Source organism: Hylobates moloch, unplaced genomic scaffold (genome assembly GCF_009828535.3).
Source record: "Hylobates moloch isolate HMO894 unplaced genomic scaffold, HMol_V3 SCAFFOLD_3, whole genome shotgun sequence".
NCBI lineage: Eukaryota > Metazoa > Chordata > Mammalia > Primates > Hylobatidae > Hylobates > Hylobates moloch.
The window spans coordinates 421,919-441,119 of NW_026652278.1; the positions used below are offsets into that span (position 1 = coordinate 421,919).

Sequence of the window (19,201 nt, forward strand, 5' to 3'; positions counted from 1 at the left end):
TCCACCCACCCATCCACACATCCACCTATCCATTCACATATTAACCATCCATCTGTCCATCCACCCATCCATCTACCCATCCATCCATCCACATATCCACCATCACCTGTCCATTCATCCATCCACCTGCCCATCCACCCACCTATCCACCTATCCATCCACCTGGTCATCCACTCATCCATCCCTCCACTCATCCATCATCAATCATCTATGCTCCAACCATCAATCCATTTATTTAGAAAATAACTCAGCAAATAACCTTCTGGTTGTTGGTTGACACTGCCTGCTACACACCTGGTGGTATCAGCAACCTTCCCACTCACTGCCCTTCCTTCTGTGTTGGAAGTTCCCCATCTTCATTTAGTGAACCCTACTCAACCTCAGGTCCCAGTTTAAACTCCACCTTCTCACAGTGGCCTCTGGAGGCCTCTGATGCAAACAAGAGCCTTGGGGCCCCATTCTCACATCCCAGCATTATTGGATCCCCAGCCTGTGGGTCTCACATCAAGTCTGTCACCTGTGTAGACCAGAACCATCAAGAAGCAGGACCCCACTCACCCTGCTGTCTGTGAGCCCAGACACTTGCTAAGCCTGCATGTCGTGGATGAATGCCAAGCAAACAGGCCAGCGATGGGGGAGGGGTCAGAGTCTTCCAGGCCGGGCCACTGGAGCCCATGGGTGCTCAGGGCAGCAGGGTGGAGAGGGGAGCCTCATGGGGTGGAGACTAGAGAAGTTAAGAAGAGAATGAAAATGACACATAAAAGCCCTAGTGTGTTTGGAAGTTTAGAGACGACTGTTGGGAATAAATGCTTTCCATGGCCACACAGAATAAATCTCACACCCGTGATGCTGGGTGGAGGACTAGCCACCAAAGGCAAGCGCTGCACGAGCCCGCCTGCCCACAGGAGGCACAAAAACAGGAAAACCGCAACCTCTGCTCTGTGCTGTCTGGACAGTGACCCGGGGGACAGGCAGGAGCTGCTGCCATCCATCTGGGTGCTGTTTACACAGATGTTCAGTGTGAAAATCCATCAAGTTGTACGTTTGTGATATATGCATTTTTCTGCATGTATATCTCAATAAAAAGTAAGAAAAAACCAATCTGTTCACATTGTTAAATAACTCAGGGGCTAAAGAAGAAATCCCAGTAGAAATAAAAAAAAATTAGAAGGAAATGATAATGCAAACATTATGTGGCAAACTCATAGGATGCAACAAAGCCTACGTGTTGAGGAACATTCATAGCCTTAAGTACTCTTACTGATATTGGAAAGGAAGAAAAGCTGAAAGCCAATGACCTAAATGTCCAACTCAAGTTAGAAAAGGGATGGATCCTAAACTCAGAACAAGGAAGAAAAGAGAGAATGAGAAACAAGAATCAATGGAAAAGAGAACACAGACACGCCAGGAGAGTAGATGGGACACAGAGGAGGCTCTTCAGAAAAATGAATGAACTAAACTCCTAGCAAGACCGAGAAGAGAAAGCACAAATTAACTGTCCAATCAGAGAATTGGGGCAACCTGCAGCTAATGCAGTGGCTCAAGAGGAGAGCACCTGCAGCTGAAGGCCAGAGATTTCACAAACATAAAAAGTAGACCCACAGCTGACTCAGTAAGAAACACCAGAGATCAGTCTGGTGACTATTTTTTTAAGAGGTGGGGTCTCACTCCCCTGCTCAGGCTGGAGTGCAGTGGTATAATCACGGCTCACTGCAGCCTTGAACTCCTGGGCTCACGCAGTCCTCCCGCCTCAGCCTCCTGAGTGGCTGGGGCTACAGGTACATGCCACCATGCCCGGCTAATTTTCAAAATTTTGTGTAGAGACAGGGTCTCACTTTGTTGCCTAGGCTGGTCTCTAACTCGGGTCTCCAAGTGATCCTCCTGACTCGGCCTCCCCATATCTCCCTGTGCTGGGATTATAGGGGTGAGCCACTGTGCCCAGCCAGTCCTGTAGCTATTAAAAACTGAGCAGTAGTTAAAAATCTTTCCTAAAGAAAACAGGTGGCCCTGTGAGTTTTACCTGACTTTCAAGGAACAGATCGTCCCATTCTTATATAAACACGACAAAGAAAGGGAGAGGGTGCTGCCTATACAGGATTAGAACAATCCTGAGGCCAGTGAAAACATCAACAAAATGGAAAATCGCCAGTCCACTCCAATATGCACAACAATCTGAAGCAAGCATTAGGAAATCAAATTAAACAGTGTATACGAAAGGCAAGACACCTGGCCAATTTAGGTTTTTCTATGTAAGAAAGGATGATTTAATATAAGAAAGATGTGAATATGAAAATCTTAAGAAAAAATTAAAGGATCATGTCACAGGATGCAGAAGAAACATCTTGTAAAATTGACACACACTCACGATAAAACTCTGCATCGAGGGACTCGTGGTGGAGCGGGCGCCATTCCGGATGAGGAAGGTGAAAAGCACCTCCTGTAATGATGCCAAGACGGCATTCGCCTTTGGTCACTCTCATTCCCTCATGAGCGGACAGTGGAGTTAGGGTTAGGGTTGGGGTTGGGCTTGGGGTTGGGGCTGGGGCCACGTGATGTGATATCACAGGCGACTGAATGCAGAAGCTGCCATGAAAATCCAGGCGTTTTCCACAACCCAGACGTGAAAAATTTACAAATATGCAACCCAATGCCACTCTTCTCACTAATTTTGGAGGGAAAAATATTCTTCATAAAAACGTTATATATGTTAACATGCAATGGGTATTGTGATTTTTAAATGAATTAATAGATAAGTTAAAATGTCTTGGTTTTAATTTACAGCATCATAAACACAAAGAGACAGAACTCACATAAGTAAACGCTCTTGGGGCAGGCAATACTTCTTAGGGTTATAAACCTTCACTGGGGAGGCATTCCTCACCCACATCCCCTATGACGCACGAAGGAGACGCAGCGCAGTGCCGTCCTGTGCGCGAGACCCCAGGCCCCTGCCACACCTGTGTCCTGCAGAAGCCAGACCCCAGGCCAGACCCCAGGCCCCACAACGTCCACGTCCTGCAGGAGCCATACCTCAGGCCAGACCCCAGGCCAGACCCCAGGCCCCTGCCACACCTGCGTCCTGCAGAAGCCAGACCCCAGGCCAGGCCCCAGGCCAGACCCTAGGCCCCTGCCATGTCCACGTCCTGCAGGAGCCAGACCCCAGGCCAGACCCCAGGCCCCTGCCACGTCCACGTCCTGTGGGAGCCAGTGATCCTCACACTGTGCTCTCAGGCATGTGGCTGGGGGAGTTCCAGGAACAGATGTATGTCCATCTGCCCCACGAGCCACACTTCCTCCTGGGCACGCACCTCGCCCAGATCTCTTCTTGGTGTACACACCAGGAAACACCTGCGTACCCCTTGGTCCCCCCACAAGCGGGGATTTAAATGTAGCGTTTCACCCGACAGGATAACACGCAGTAGGTGCCACATTACGGCCACACAGTGCTCTGCAGATGAAGTTTAACAAGAAATACACAAAAGGAAGTCCCAGAAGATCACAGATGGCCTCAACTCTTTTCAGAAAGTTAAAAACGGTGCCGATGAAACAATAGGACTTGGAGAAATGTGCAACGCGGGATGAAAACGAAGGAATGCGAGTCCCATGGGGGAACCACGGAGTCGGGGGGGCCGGGCACGGGCTGGGCTGAGGTCATGTCCAGGTCTGAGCTGGATTATGACGTGACTAGGAACGCAAGCACAAAACTAAAACTCCCTCACGTGCACCAGGGATCACAGCCACCAGGCCACGCACTGCGTCACAGCCACCAGGCCACGTGCCATATCACAGCCACCAGGCCACGTGCCGCGTCACAGCCACCAGGCCACGCGCCGCGTCACAGCCACCAGGCCACGCGCTGCGTCACAGCCACCAGGCCACGTGCTGCATCACAGCCACCAGGCCACGCGCTTTGTCACAGCCACCTGGCCACGCGCTGCGTCACAGCCACCAGGCCACGTGCATCACAACCACCAGGCCACGCGCTTTGTCACAGCCACCCGGCCACGCGCCACATCACAGCCACCAGGCCACGCGCTTCATCACAGCCACCATGCCACGCGCCGCGTCACAGCCATGCCACACGCCACATCACAGCCACCAGGCCACGTGCTTCATCACAGCCACCAGGCCACGCGCCGTGTCACAGCCACCAGGCCACGTGCTGCAGGGACTTGGGCTATGAACACTGGGGTGCACTAAAACATAGGAGCCCCGCAGCAGAGGCCTCCTGGGGCACCCTGCCCACCTCCCAGGGCGAAGAGCTCCAGCCTCACTTGTTTCAAAGTGAAAGTAAGCAGGGCACGGGGAGCCATCCCAAAACTCTTCTTTCCTTGTTTTTGAGACAAGGTCTTGCTCTGTCGGCCAGGCTGCAGCACAGTGGTGCCATCTCGGCTCACTGCAGCCTCGACCTCCTGGGTTCAAGAGATCCTCCTGCCTCACACTCCCGAGTAGCTGGGACCACAGGCGTGCACCGCTGCGTCCGGCTAGTTTTTGTATTTTTAGTAGAGACGGGGTTCGCCATGTTGGCCAGGCTGGTCTCGAACACCTGGGCTCAAGCGATCAGCCCGCCTCGGCCTCCCAGAGATTCCCTCGTGGGATCACAGGAGTGAGCCACCATGTCCAGCCCCCAAACTCTTCTTTCAAGGTCAAATTTTAAGGTCATGACACAGCTGATGGGCTTTTATTGGGAAGATCGTTGAGTTCCTAGTTACTTGTTATTTGTTAAGGATCGCTTTACTTTCTCTGTCCATGGGCTTCGTGACAGTAGGAACCACCAATGGGCCACTCCCTGCCCAGGGACAGAGCCCAGCCTGATGGACTGATCGAGCCTGAACGCCCCAGGGTGACTCCGCCCCTTTCCAGCCGGCCACACACGTGCTGACCCTGAGGCGCTGGGCTGCCGTTGCCCGACTCGTCCCACGCAAAGGGTCCCTGAGGGGCTGCACGGGGTCTGCTCTAGGAGCAGCAGCCTCTATGACTCTGCTGGTGAGGCCCCCAGGGTGGCCCACGCCCACGCCCATGCCCAGGAGCTGTGCCTGGAGGCCTTGTCTCTGCAGAGGCTGTGAGTGGCCCGGCTGCTAACTCCCTCAGAGGAGCTGTGATTCCCCACCCATCATCACTGGTCATTTTGGTCACTTTTAACATGTTAAGTGTAGTAAACTCGCATTCCAGAAAACCTGCTATAAAATGGTAATGATGACAAACGTGGCCAAAGCCTCTGCCCACAGTCCGAGCTGCCCACAGAGAACCCACAGTCCGAGCTGCCCACAGAACCCACAGTCCCAGAGAACCCACAGTCCGTGCTGCCCACAGAGGACGCTGCAGGGGACGAAGCAGGTGTGCCCCAGAGGCCGTCCCTATGGCCCAGTGAACCGGGCAGCAGTGGCTCTGCTCCCGGCCAGAGGCCACTCGCAGAGGTCGCCCCAAGGCAGGTGCGTTTCTGAGTTAATGGCAGAGGCCACCTTAGAGGTAAAGGGGGGGCGTGGCACGTTACCCTCACCGGCACTTACCTCAAAGGTGTTCCCGGTCACATCGAACTCGGGGGGAACGAAGGCACCCTCAGGGTCGTCTTGGGGAGGAGAGCAAGGAGAGAAGGCTTCTGGTCACACCTGCGAACCTGAACCCGCCAGCCGGGAAGGGCCTGGAGGGGAGCGGCCCCAGGTCCCCTCCCAGCAGACCTGGTGTCCCCAGGGTCCCCTCCCCGCAGACCTGGTGTCCCCAGGGTCCCCTCCCCGCAGACCTGGTGTCCCCAGGGTCCCCTCCCCGCAGACGTCGTGTCCCCAGGGTCCCCTCCCCGCAGACCTGGCGTCCCCAGACCATTTTAGGCCATGAAAAAGGGAAATCAGCTCCTTAACAGTTATGGTGGGAAATGGGTTCCAAAGTGGAAGAGGGAAGGGTTCCACCGCTTTCCCAAGAAGGAAGCTGAAGGCATTCACCAGGGAAAATCAGCTCCCGGGCAGGGGCCACGCAGTGGGAGCAGCTGGCCCACTGAGGCACGGGCGTCCCACCCTCCCGGGCCTGCGCCCACTCACAGCAGGGCAGGCGGGACTGGCCCAGGGGAGACAGAAGAGGTGCACAGCCTGCCCTTAGGGGAAGTCCTGAGTGGAGGGGGTTCAGGGCAGGCCGAGTGTCCCTCTGGCATCTGAGGGTGGGCGTGACTGCCCTGGCACAGCAGGCACCCCCACGGACCCTCAGCCACTCTCCAGCCTGAGTCCCTCCCAAGGAAGAGGTGTCCACAGGAAACCCGGGTCCGGGCATGCCCCCAGCATCCACTCCGGCAGAGCCAGTGCTCACATCCACCCTGAAAGGCACCTCCGCCCCACGCGCCCGCCGCCACTGCCGCCGCCTCACCGCTGAGCTGCTCCATGAAACACACGTTCCCGCTGGTGTTGAAGGCCAGGGTGTCGGGCGTGATACACAGGCTCTGGAAGATGGCGGCGTGGGCCACACTCCGCATGGACAGGCTGCACTCCAGGCACACGGCCCAGGCTTCCTGCTCGCTGAGGCCGCGGTCCCGCAGGGAGAGGATGTCAGCCAGAGACACGTTCTCCTGCCAAGACAGGCCCTGGCCGTGAGCCCGGCAGGACCCCCAGCCACACCCAGGCACCCCCACCGAGACGATTCCCTGGGGAAACGGACGACTCGTGGCAGTATTTCAACGTGTGGGTCAGGGAAAGGGCTTCAGGCCACGTCTCATTTTGTTTCAAGAGTCGTCCTGCTGTTCCCTGGACGTCAGAGCCACGGAACATTTGGTGGCACCACTGGTGTGCTGCCCGGAGCAGGTGTCTGCTCCTGGAGCCTGGGCACGGGGCCTTCCTTCCGGAGGCTCAGCCAGAGCTGCTGGGTCACCTGCTCCATGGGACACCTCTGACCCCGCAGGCTCACGGCGGGACCGGCCTGTGGAGGCTGCCAATAGATGAGCGAGGCGACGGAGTGGACATCCCCAACTGTGGACTCGTGCAGAGCTAACGGGGCGTGATCCTGACACACTCACACGACGTACAACCACACACGCTGCCAACATTTGTTCCAGGCAGTTCACACGGAGGACACAGTCACGTAGGTTCCCTCCACGTGGCTCGGCTGCCCCCATGTGGGCTCACCTCCAAATCCAAGTGGGCTCCTGGACTCCGTCAGGGCTCGGCTGTGATCACGATGGTTGCCACCAACACCCACACCCACCCTGAATGAACATGCACACGCACAAACATACCCACTTAGCACACGTGTGCTCACCCTCACAGACACACACATCCCCATACATGCAACCCACACGGACACACGCCAACACAGGGCACGCTTACATAGTAACACTCAGACGCTGGTGCAAGGCGTGTGCACACAGTTCCGTCCTTTTCACACACACACACTCATGCACTGAGAACATCCTCATGCACACACACACCTCACACATACATACTACATGCCACCGCACACATGCCTAACATTGATCACATGCATGCACACTCAGACACGTATACCAGCACACACCCATTCCCACACTTGGTGCACACACCCTCACAGGAACACACAAGGCTGCACTATCCACACTTGCACGCACTCCAGAGTATGGAGCTGAAGGCTCTCTTGAGTGTGCTGCTCCCCGGCCAGGGCACCCCATGTGCAGGTAGGAGGGGGGTGGCTGGGGGCTGCAGCCTGGACACGTGGGTGGGGTTAAGAAAGGCTCTGGACACAGGGCCTCGGAGGACGGGGCAGGTGACGAGGAGGCAGAGGCCCCTTCTCCCCCATCCCTGGCTCCCCCTCTCCCCCAGTGCACAGGGCGGCTCTGGCTCTACCAGCGCCACTGGGCTGATGTCCTGAGAGGCACCTCCTGCCTCCGGTCCCCTTGCCCTGCCCCAGCGGCTGGCACTGCAAGAGGCCCCCCAGGCACAGGAAAGGGACGAAGGGCTCAAACCAAAGCAGGAGGCCAACAAATGACGGGATCAGGGCACGGGCGCCCGGTGGGGCCTGGCCATGGGGCTGGGTCTGCGTCTGTTCGTGGGGTCCTGGCACATCCCCTGTCCATCTCCTTCTTGTGGTCGAGGGAGGGGCTTGATGACATCATTTCCCAGGCCCTTCCAGCTCTTTCTATGGCGGGAATCTCCCTGCCCCGTTCCTGTGGTCCCTGATTGATCAAAGGTGTTTCTGATTTAGGCTCAGGCCTGCAGCCCTCTTAGCACCGCCCAGGACTCCTCAGGACTCCAGGGAGCCCGAAGCTCCCAGCGACGCCTGTGGGGCTGGTTAAAGAGGCGCCTGGGCACTGTGTACACACAAACACATGCACATACATGCACACACCCATGCACCTGCACACACAGGCACACACATATGTACACACTCCTGTGCACTGGCACACACATGCACACAGTGCAACGTGCCCACACACACATGCCTGCAAACACGGGCACAGACGTGCACTAAGCGGTAAATAAGTCTGAGGACCGCGTAGGTTGTGCTGCTTAGGAGGAAGGGAGTCAGCAAGATGCGCGTCTCAGCCGGTCCCTGTCCCCCTGCGGGGCCCTGGGGTGCCTCTGGCTGTTGCTCATAGGTCAGGGGCCTGCCGCCAGCTCACACAGTGGTGTCAAGACACGTGGACCCAGGAAGGGAGCCCAGGCCAGCCGTGCCAGCAGGGCCACCCCTCACACACAGCACGCCCTCCTGCTCGGACCTGCAGGGGAGATGCCTGGCAATGGGCAGGCCCCTCCTCCCCTCAGGGAAGGTGGACACCTGGAGCCCCAGCACCCATGAGAGGTGGGCGTGTCTGAATTCCGTCGGAGATTCTCTGGATGACTTTAGCGGTGAATTCCATGGGGTCTGTGGCTGAAGCCTCCCCTCAGGGACAGGATCGTCTCAGCCTCTTTGGGGCTGTCCAGAGGGTGGGCTTCTGCTCACACGGGGTCCTGAGACAGCGGGGTCTCCCGGCCACCCAGGGGGTCTTGTCACGCGCTGAGGGTTCCCAGGCCTGAACTCTGGGCCCCGGGTCACCTGCCCTCTGGGACCTGCAGCCTCCACCCTGCTCTGGCACAGGTGAGAGGAATTAGCCCCCCTTGCCCGAATCCACAGTGGCTGGGTGAGCAAGGGGGGGTCAGATGAGCCTAAGAGGCCAGGACAGGACGAGAGAGACTGGGAGAGACACAGGCAGCACTCACCAGCCTGGGGATCCCACGTCCGTGGGGCGCCCCCCGCATCCCAGCAGACACCCCCACGACCACCCTCGAGGTCAGGAGCTATCTGGGCGTCCTGTAGTCACCTCCAGAAGGGGCCCTTGGAGACCCCGGGGCTCTCAGCCTTGGTACCAGCTGGGTTCAAGTCCACAGCTAGGCCAGGAAGCCTCGTGCTCAAGTAAAATACGCCCAGCTGGGCTGCGGGGCTGCTGAGGTGGCCTCGACAGTTTAATGGGCTGTGGCAGACACTTGGGAAGGAGGTGACGTGCTGTGAATAGCAACGCCGGCCTCGGCTGGCCGACGCCTGTCTGTCTGCCCAGCGCCTCCTCCTGCGCACCTGTCTGCCCAGCACCCATGAGGGCCCCACGGCAGGCTGGGGCCTCGTGACTTTCCACACTTCAGCCTCTCCTGCCCCTGCCAACACAGTCTGACCTTGTCGTGGCTGGCCAGCCTTCAGTGACTCCGTCTGCTGGCACAGACCCAGCCTCTTGGGCAGGCCCAGAGGGTTCTTCATGACCTAGCCCAGGCCACCGACCACCCACCCTGCCCCTCACCATCCCTAGCAGGGCGTGCCTGGGTGAGCCATGGGGTAGGTCTGAGAGCGGGGACCACTTAAGACCTGTTCCTTGCAGGGCAGGAAAGACTGGTCCCCACTTTGCAATTGTGTGGCCACCAACTCCACCCCATCCCAGGTGGGAGGAGGGATTCGGGAAGGCAGGTGGACATGAACCCCCAGACTGGGCTGCTCTTCAGGGCAGCAGCACATCAGCCAGTCCCTGGGTCTCAGAGGGCAGGGCACGCTTCCCAGTGAGGACCCTTATCTCATGGCAGGTCCCCATTAGGGGCTCCTGTGCATTCAGAAAGCTCCCACACCCCCCGCCACACTGCCAGGCAGACTTCGAGCCAGGGTTACACAGGGACGCCTAGATCATGTGGCGCATTTCAAATACACTGTCTTATGACCAGCTGATTTTTTTCAGCCGTGGGATTCTAACAGGACCAATACAAAACTCCAATCACTGCTGGGAGCACTGGCTGCCAATCCCCAGGGCTCCTGGCAGCTCTCTCCACACTGCCAGGCCCCCACCACAAAACCACCTCAGCTCCTGAGGTGCCTTCTGCTCTGAGCTCGTCCTGGCACAGATGTCACATGGACCCTGCAGCGGGAATGTCCTCTTCTTTACCGGGAGCCCCCAGCTGTGTGCCCCTCCAGGGAGCAACTGCATCCTGTTCAGCCTCAGATTCTGAGCCCAGCCTGACACCGACACACAGGAGGTTCTGGGAGGAACTTGCTGAACTCCGGGAGGGATGACAGTGCTGCCTGCCTCTCAGGGGCCCGGGACACGTCCTGCTCTGGCACCCAAACCGGTGCACCCTCTTCGTCTCATCTGAATCCCCATGGGGTAGCCAGCATTGCCCACCCATCGACTCCGGCTGCCTGGCCTGTGTGCCTCTTCTGCAGCCGCTGTTCTGCCCGTATTGCACTGTTCTGCCCCAGATCCCATATCCCCATCCACAGTGGCTGAAATCTCATGGGAATCCCGGGCAGGACACCTCCTCCAGGAAGCCCTCCTGGCATCACCCCCACAGAACATCTCCCTGTCTATTGTGTACTGGTGGTTCTTTGCCTGTACTGACCCAGCGGTGCCGCCTGCAGGTGGCCAGGGATCCAACCTGCTGGCCCACTTGCTGATGCTCTGGTGGGTTCCAGCTGAGAGTGTTCTCACACATGCACGGCCACGTGTCTCTGGGGCCCACACCATTGTGAAGTTGCTGGGACACAGGGCACTGGTGCCTTCTACTTCACCAGCGAATGCTGGGCTGTTTTCCAAAGAGGCTGCTCCATTTGTCCTCCCACTGGCGCGAGGGAGAGCTGCTGTGTCGTCCTTGCCAGCACACGCCGCTGTCCGCTCTTCAGTTCTTGCCAGCCTGGCGGTCTTGGGAAGGCATTCATGGGGGTGTATTTTGCATTTCCCTGATTGCAATGAGCAAACATCTTTTCACATGTTCAGCAGCCATTTGGATTTTCTCTGGGACCATGTCAAGGGAGGGACATTCCAGGGGCTCCGGTGGGTGTCCATAGGGGTCTATTTCTTGACCCCATCGTTGAGCCAGCCGTTATCATTAGCTGTGGAATGAGTGAGTTCCTACATCTTACGCAGCCTGGATGTGTCCTGGGCCCGGCGCCACTGCGCTTTCCCGGCAGCTGCCCTGCACCCTTGGCCTTCCCGGCACTCTGGGAGGATGATGCAGCCTCACCGTGCCCTCACCTCACCCAGGACAGTTTTCCGATGCAAGTCAGGTGCAGCCACGTGCCCCGATGGAGATTTCAGAACCTTTCAAGCCAAACACGTGCGGGAAGCAGAGTCTGAACGCCAGGGGAGTTCTGAGACACGGGGTGTGTTGGCCTCAGTGCTGGGCACAGGGTTGGGCCAGGGACCACCCCTGATGCTTTCCAGGAGTGTCTGCGAAGGGCCCAGCTGAACGTTCCCACTGCACGCTGCTAACTCGGCGGCACCACAGTTCATCTGGAGGCCTTGGTGGCCATCACAAGATGGAGCCCCCCCACCCCAGCACTGTGCTGGGCAGGAGCTGTCTGGCCGGCCGGAGGACACTGGTGTGTGCGTGGGGGTGGGGAGCGGGAGTAGGGAGCGTGCAGAAAGACAGCCTGTGGCTCCAAGTGGGCTCACGCCTGGCGTGGCGTGTTCTGTGTGCGTGGCACCGGCTGCTGCCTCCGTGTGCGGCGCGGGGAGGCCCTCAAGGCTCAGGCCTCTGATGCACGAAGGAGCTGTGGGAAGAGCTGCGTCCTCAGGGCGGCCTCCCAGAGTGATGAGGAGGCGGCCTCCTAACAGATACCCTGGGATGTGTCTTGGGGCGTTTCTGAAGGCTGCGGGCTGCCCTTGCCTCTCGGTCAAAGCCGCGGTGATCTTCGAAGCTTTATTGACTCCCCTGGCTGCTCCTCTCTGCAGCCTTCAACTGCACCAAATCCAGGCCATGGTGGGGGCGGGGGCAGTGCCAACCCCCGCACAGCCTCAGCCGTTTCTAGGTGGCCAGGCAGAGGGCCTCCTGGGGCTGAACCTTCCCAGAAGGACGGTGCTTCCACAGCAGAAACTCCCGGTCCCTTCAGAGCCCACTCCCCTGGGGCAGTGGGTGGGGACTGCGATGGGATCAGGCCCGGGGCTGCTGCAGCCGGGATTCCCTGCTCCAGCTTTGCTCGGCCGGCTTTAAAGGGAGGGCGCCGCAACATCCCACTAATGGCTGCAGGTGACGACGCTGTCACCCGGAGACACAGGCGCCCAGCGTCTGGGCTCTTGCCTGTTGGAGGTTTGGCAGATCTCGGATCCCTGGAGGATGAGGGTCCCTTTGGGAGCTGCTGCATCCCCTGGGGGCCACCTCTTATGCTTCCGGGCCGGGCTTGTCCACTCCATCCCAGCCAAGCCAGAGCTGAGCTACAGGGTCAGACCCAGCCAAGGTGGGGTCTGGGCAGCCGGTGCTGTGGGGTGGGTGGTCCATGAGCAGAAGCGCCAGGGTACGCAGATGGCAAGCAGAGCCCCTCTGCACCTTGCGAGGTAGGGGGATCTTGGGTGAAGGCCCGCAGAACCAGAGAGCAGGAAGCAGCTCTCAGTCTGGGGGGGCAGTCATCCAGCGCTCCCCCCACCCCCCGCTCCTGAACCTCAGCTCCGGGGACCTCATCCCCCAGCTCCTGAGCGGCGCCTGATTGGGCTCTGCTGCCCTGCGCCCCGCTGGCCTCCTGGGGCCCGGCAGGGAGTAAGCAGACCCCCCTCCGTCCTCCTCACTGCCCCCACACTGTCCCGCCAGGGTTTCCACCAGGAGCCACCGCGCACCAACTTCTGCAGGGGCTGCCCACCCGCCGCCGTCCCGTGCGCATTCGGGGGTGCTGTCCCCTCCGGGTGAAAATCCTAACGCGGGGGCTGAGAGCGGCGGTGGGACCCCCTTCGGCCAAGGAGGGCGCCTGGGGAGGCGGGAGCTCACAGCCCCTCCCGGGTCTTCCCCCCGGGCGCTCTCCGCGGACCCCTCGGCGGCGGAAGGGGCCCCCCAGTGGGGCCGGGGGCTCACCTCGTCCTCGGGGAGGGTGGGCAGCGGCTCGAAGTCGTAGAAGTCCAGGTCTTTGCCGTCCTCCTCGTAGAGATCCGCCGCGGCCGGGTCCATGGCCTGCATCCTGCGGCCGCGCCGCGCACCGCCCCCGGGGCCTCCGGCTGGGCTGGGCTGGGCTCGGCTACGCGCGCCCTGGCTCCATGGAGACGCGCCCGGCCGTCGCCCGCCCCCGCCCGCCCGCCGCTGCCGCAGTGTCTCCGGGGTACGCGGGCAGGGATACTGGGCAGGCCCGGGGGGCGCGGGGGCTGCGCGGCGCTGTCTGGACCCGGCGCCTAGGGGACGTCGCTCCTTCCTGGGGGAGGCACCGGGGGCGGAGCCAGGCGTGTGGCCTCCGCGGGGAGCCACGGGGTCTGCGCCTCACCTGGGCCCCAAGGGTCCAGGGGCGGAGCCCGCGCCCAGGAAAGCTCAGATGGGCCGACCCCCTCGCCGGCTCCCACCGCCCCCGTCCGACCCCCGCTGCCGCCGGGCGGGGCTGCCGCAGTCCCGGGGTGGCCTCTGCAGAGGCGTTGGGCAGGGCAGGGCCGGGCGGCGCCCGGGGTGGGGGGCGGTGCCGCAGGGGGGCGGCGCCCGGGAGGGGGCGGGGCCAGGGAGGGGGCGGGGCGGTCGCTGGGCCGGGGTCCCTCCTGAGCGAGGGTCTTTCGGAGCCCGGGGGTGTTGGGGATGGGGCAACAACGGTGCCCCATCCCCACCTGGAGGCGTCGGAGAGACCCACGGGGCACCCGACCTTCCCCGGTCCTGGGGGACCCTGGGGGGTCCTGGGGCTCTTGGTTGACCTCTTCCTGCCCCAAAGTCCCCCCGGGGCTTTCTTCAGCGCCAGGGTGACCCCGGCCCACGGTAGGGCCGCGGTCAGGAGAAGAGCCAGGATAGATAGCCCCAAGCTCGGCCAAGGGGCAGGGAGGGTGGAGGAGAATCTCATCTTCCCCGGCCGCCCCCAGCACTCCCACAGGAGAGGGGCGGTTTCGGGGCCAGGCTGTCAGCTCCCCCTCCGTGTGGCTGGCCAGGCACACAGTAGGTACTTAATACATGCTCCTGGCTTGAAGGAGGCAGGGCTTTTGACCGCAGACTGGGAGGGTGCAGTGTGCTCAGCGACTTGAATTCCCAGCACTCTGTCCCTGGCAGGGAGTTCAGGGGCTCAGCGCCCCGGGAGCCAGGTGGGCACTGAAGCCCGAGGCTGGGAGTGGGGAAGGTGCTGGGCAGACTCCCTGCATCCAGCCAGGCAGCCCCACCTTATTGAAAATGCCCATCCTGGGGCCCACCCTGGTCCACCGAGTCAGCAGTCAGGTGCAGCCTCCCCCATCCTTGGGTGTTCGGAAGCTTGGGCAGCAGCCAAGGTAGGGTGGGGTGGAGCTGGAGAGGAGGAATGTCACAGAGTGTGGCCTCAGCCAGCTGTCCCTGAGCTCTCTCTGTGGGCCCCACAGGGCCTGCAGCGCCCCCGTCCCTGTCTTGGAAGGAGACCGAAGTGGCAGGCAGACTCTGCTCCAGGAGCCTGGTCCCCCTGCACCCTGGTGCTCAGACCTGGACATTGGAGCTGAGCCCTTGGGCTCCTGGGCCCTCTGCTGCAGGGCTGGGGCCGCCTCCTTTGTCAGGTCTGGATGTGCCCCTGACGCCTCTCAGCTGCCACCCAGACTTGTGCCTCTGGGGGAACGCCGGGCTGACGTGACCCCAAAGGGAAGGCACCAAGGACCCGACAAGCACAAGACTTTGTCACCGAGTGCTCAGGTCACCTCACAGGCTTAGGGGTGAGGACATAGACACTGAATAGGGGGCAAAGGTAACCCCATAATGTGGGGGGCAGCCACGGGGCAAGCACTCCTGGAAAGACGTGCATGCGATCGATAAAATGCAGAACTCACGGGCTCCTGGAGTTGGCCGCGTCAGCTTCGGCTGTTGCAGCCTAAAACCCCTCAGCAGGCATTTCCCACACCTGGGCCACTCAGCGCTGCTTCTGCTCAGGGCTGGGCACGTGGGCACGTGGGGAGGGGCCTCAGGCTCTTTCTTTTATCCACCTGCTGCTTTCCTTTAAAGATTTGTGGGCTTTGGTCTCTGTTGTTCTGGGGAGTGGTGGGAACTTCCAGAGGTTTTGCAAGTCGTCCCAGGTGCCTGCACACTCGCCTGCAGTGATAAAGCTTTGACCCAAGCAGAGGGCACGATGTCGGTCCCGTGTCCTGGCACCTCAGTTATGTTGGACGAGGGCGCAGTTCCTCCAGGGTCTGGATTCAACGCCCCACGTCTTCTAGAGCTGGTGAGCAGCTTCTGGGTGCCACGTGGAAACAGCCAAGAGCCCTCCGTGAGCCACAAGGAACAGCCTCCTCATCAAGCCCTCCTGCCTCTCAGTGCCAGCCCTGTGTGCCCAGCATGTGCTGGCACGGCTTCCTCCTGAGGATGCTTGTGGTGGTGTCGGAATTCTGAGGGGCTTCCCGGCTGCACGATCAGGTCCGTGGTCCAGGGCCATGACTTGGTGGCACTTTCGTCCACTTCCAACTCTACCCTGGCCTGTACCCATCCTCTGCCCCACCCCACGTTCCCCTCTGCTGGAGGCAACAGCCTGAACTGCGGCTCCTGGCTGGAGCGAGGAACCTGGTTCCTCCCTCCCTGCCCAGGCCCTGCCCACCCTCCCTCCTCCATGAGGGGCCCGGGGTTGGACTCCCAGATGCTTCTCCTGAGACCTTGCTCCGAGGGGGTTACCGGGCCCTTGTCACACCCGGACGCTGTCAGGATCGGCCTTGTCCTTCTCACTCGGTCTCCCGCAGTCGGCGCTCAGCTGGACTGGGCTGCGTGCTGAGGCGGGTGGAGCAGGGGTCTTCAGGGCCGTGGCTCTCGTTTTCCCTAAAACAATTTTGAAAAGCTGCCAAACCACTCACACATGTTGACATCAACATCTATGTTTCTTAAGAAATCCAGACATGTAAATAATGGCAAATAATGTCGTTTCTGGCGTGATGTAAATACTCACATTTTGAAATAAAATTGTTAGCCACTCCTGTAAATGTATCTAGGAAGCTAAATGCCAAAATGGTTTTAATACCTACTGTCAGTCACTTAAAGAATCCGTCAACACATTCTTCTCTAACAGTCCGAGATCTTCGTGCTGACGTTTTTCCTTAGACGCATCGTCGCCATCTGGTTTTTGCCCAGATTGTATCTGACGATGAATTATTTTTATGCCCAAGTTTCTGTTGACTCCTCACCACACTTTGCAACAAATACACACGTAAATTTTAATAAATCAGATATTTAGTAAAGAAAAAAAGTAAATGTTGAAGTAAATGGCGGTGCTCGTGTTCGAGATGGGAGCCGGCACGCAGGAACCGTGGGCCATGACTGGCTTCTGCAGGAAGCTGCCCTGTGGCTCTGGCGGCAACCCGGTCTCCTCACTTTGTGTCTGTGCGGTGGGCTGGCCCTGTCCTGCCAGGCTCACCCCACACGGAACCAATGCAGCTGGGAGCAGACGGAAGCCCCGTCCCCCTGTGTGTGTCTGTGTATTTGTGTGTGTATGTGTGCATATGTGTGTGTATGTGTATTTGTGTGTCTGTGTGTATGTGTATTTGTGTGGATGTGTGGATGTGTGTGTATTTATGTGTGTGTATGTGTGTCTATGTGTGTATTTGTGTGTATGTGTATTTGTGTGTATGTGTATGTGTATTTGTGTGTATGTGTGTATTTTTGTATCTATGTGTGTGTATTTGTGTGTATATTTGTGTGTCTGTGTATGTGTATTTGTGTGTATGTGTATGTGTTTTTGTGTATGTGTGTGTATTTGTGTCTGTGTGTATGTGTATTTGTGTGGATGTGTGGATGTGTGTGTATGTGTGTCTATGTGTGTATTTGTGTGTATGTGTATTTGTGTGTATGTGTATGTGTATTTGTGTGTATGTGTGTATTTGTGTGTATGTGTATGTGTATTTGTGTGTCTGTGTGTATATTTGTGTGTATGTGTGTATGTGTATTTGTGTGTCTGTGTGTATGTGTATTTGTGTGGATGTGTGTATGTGTATTTGTGTGGATGTGTATTTGTGTGTACATGTGTATATTTGTGTTTGTGTGTGTATTTGTGTGTGTGTGTATTTGTGTCTGTGTGTATGTGTGTGTATGTGTGTTTGTGTGTGTATGTGTGTGTATGTGTGTATTTGTGTGCGTGTATTTGTGTGTGTATGTGCGTGTATTTGTGTATTTGTGTGTATGTGTGTGTATTTGTGTGTGTATGTGTGTGTATTTGTGTGTGTATGTGTGTGTATTTGTGTGTGCGTGCATTTTTCCTCAGGGTCTCTGAGATTCAAGCATGTTGTTATGGGTAGTAGTAATGTATTGATTATTGTTACTGGATTGTATTAAATGACGTCAATACCCCACAGTGGAGGTTCTCTTTCCGCGCTGGTGGGGTATTGACGTCATTTAATACAATCCAGTAACAATAATCAATACATTACTACTACCCATAACAACATGCTTGAATCTGTGTGTTTGTGTGTGTATGTGTCTATTGTGTGTGTGTATGTCTGTATTGTGTATTGTGTGTGTATGTGTGTGTATTGTGTGTGTATGTGTGTGTGTATTTGTGTGTGCGTGCATTTTTCCTCAGGGTCTCTGAGATTCAAGCATGTTGTTATGGGTAGTAGTAATGTATTGATTATTGTTACTGGATTGTATTAAATGACGTCAATACCCCACAGTGGAGGTTCTCTTTCCGCGCTGGTGGGCACTCGGGTGGCTTCTAGATTTGGGGCCTTAGGAACGAAGCTACAGGGGCATCTTTTCTTCAGGTGCCTGTGTTTCCGTTGTGCCCATCTTTAGAGTGGGGCTGCCGGGTATTAGGTCACGCGTGTATGAAGTTCCTGTTTTCCCTGCACTGGCGATGGCCGGGCACGGGGGCGGGCGTTGGGAAGGTGCCCTTCACCCTCCGTTTTGCCAGCCTGGCTTCTGCTGGGTCGAATGTGCCCGGGTGTGAGTCTGTTTCTAGACTCTATCCTTTCCCATCAGTCTGTCAGTTCTGCAACGGCCACAGAAGTCTCCACACAGAGCCCACCCTTGCCTCTTCCCCCACCTCCTCCTTCTTCAAGAAGGTCCTGGCTGCCCACGGTCCTCTGCATTTTCGGCCCCACCCGGAAGCAGCATGTCATGTGCCCCGGAGTATGGCTGGGGTTGCGCTGACCCTGCACAGCTTCCTCACCCGTGAACATGCATCTCCTTCCACGTGTTCAGATTACCGTCGTGTTCTCCCAATGATATTTTGTAGTTTTCTGTGAAAAGGCCTTATGCATCTTTTATTATGTTTAGCATGAATATCTGATATTTTGTGGTGCTACTGTAGATTCTATCTGCAAAACACTTATTTTCTGTTTAGTGCTGGCCTATAAAGTTGGTTTTTGTATAATGACCTTGTATCTGGCAACTTTGCTAAACCTGCTTATTAATTCTGATCTTCGCATTGCTTTGGATTTTCCATGTAAGCAACCATATCATCTGAGAATAATGTCAGGCTGACTTCTTCATTACTAATCCTTCTCATGTTTCTTTCTTCCTCCTCCTCACTGTCCCGGCCAGGGCCTCCTGAACAACAGGAAATAGCAGGTGTAGCGATCATCCACTCTGCTGAGTTCCCAGTGGGAGAGAAGGCCAGCTTTCCATTTCACCATTAAGTGTAATTTTGCTTCAGGTTTTTGTAACTCCCTTTAGCAGATTAATTAAGTCTCCTTTTGCTAATTTGCCAAGTGTTCTATTAAATCACAAATAGGCGCTGAATTTTATCAAATGTGTTTTCTGCATCTACTAAGATGATTACGTGACTTTCCCTCATATTCTGATAATGTGTTAGATTACATGGGTGAATGTTTGATGTTGAACTAATTTTGCATTCCTTCCATCTGTTTGTGATATAGGGTCTTTACTCAATATGCTGGATTTGGTTGACTAATATTTTGTGT

At 57.5% G+C, this 19,201-nt stretch overlaps 1 protein-coding gene across 2 annotated transcripts in view; it reads right to left on the reverse strand.

The window, feature by feature from the left end:
• LOC116481741 (kinase non-catalytic C-lobe domain-containing protein 1-like) overlaps positions 1 to 13,801 on the reverse strand; it is a 21,898-nt gene extending 8,097 nt beyond the window's left edge. The window contains exons 1-3 of one of the 2 annotated variants that reach the window (XM_032174638.2): positions 13,242 to 13,801; positions 6,352 to 6,550; positions 5,511 to 5,569 (exon numbers count right to left, since the gene is read on the reverse strand). In XM_032174638.2, coding sequence (XP_032030529.1) covers positions 5,511 to 5,569; positions 6,352 to 6,550; positions 13,242 to 13,343 — 360 coding nt within the window. In that variant the 5' untranslated portion in view covers positions 13,344 to 13,801. Of the gene's footprint in view, positions 1 to 5,227; positions 5,570 to 6,351; positions 6,551 to 13,241 lie in introns of those variants that run through there. The other variant, XM_058435862.1, reaches the window with a different exon arrangement.
• Positions 13,802 to 19,201: the final 5,400 nt, after the last annotated feature.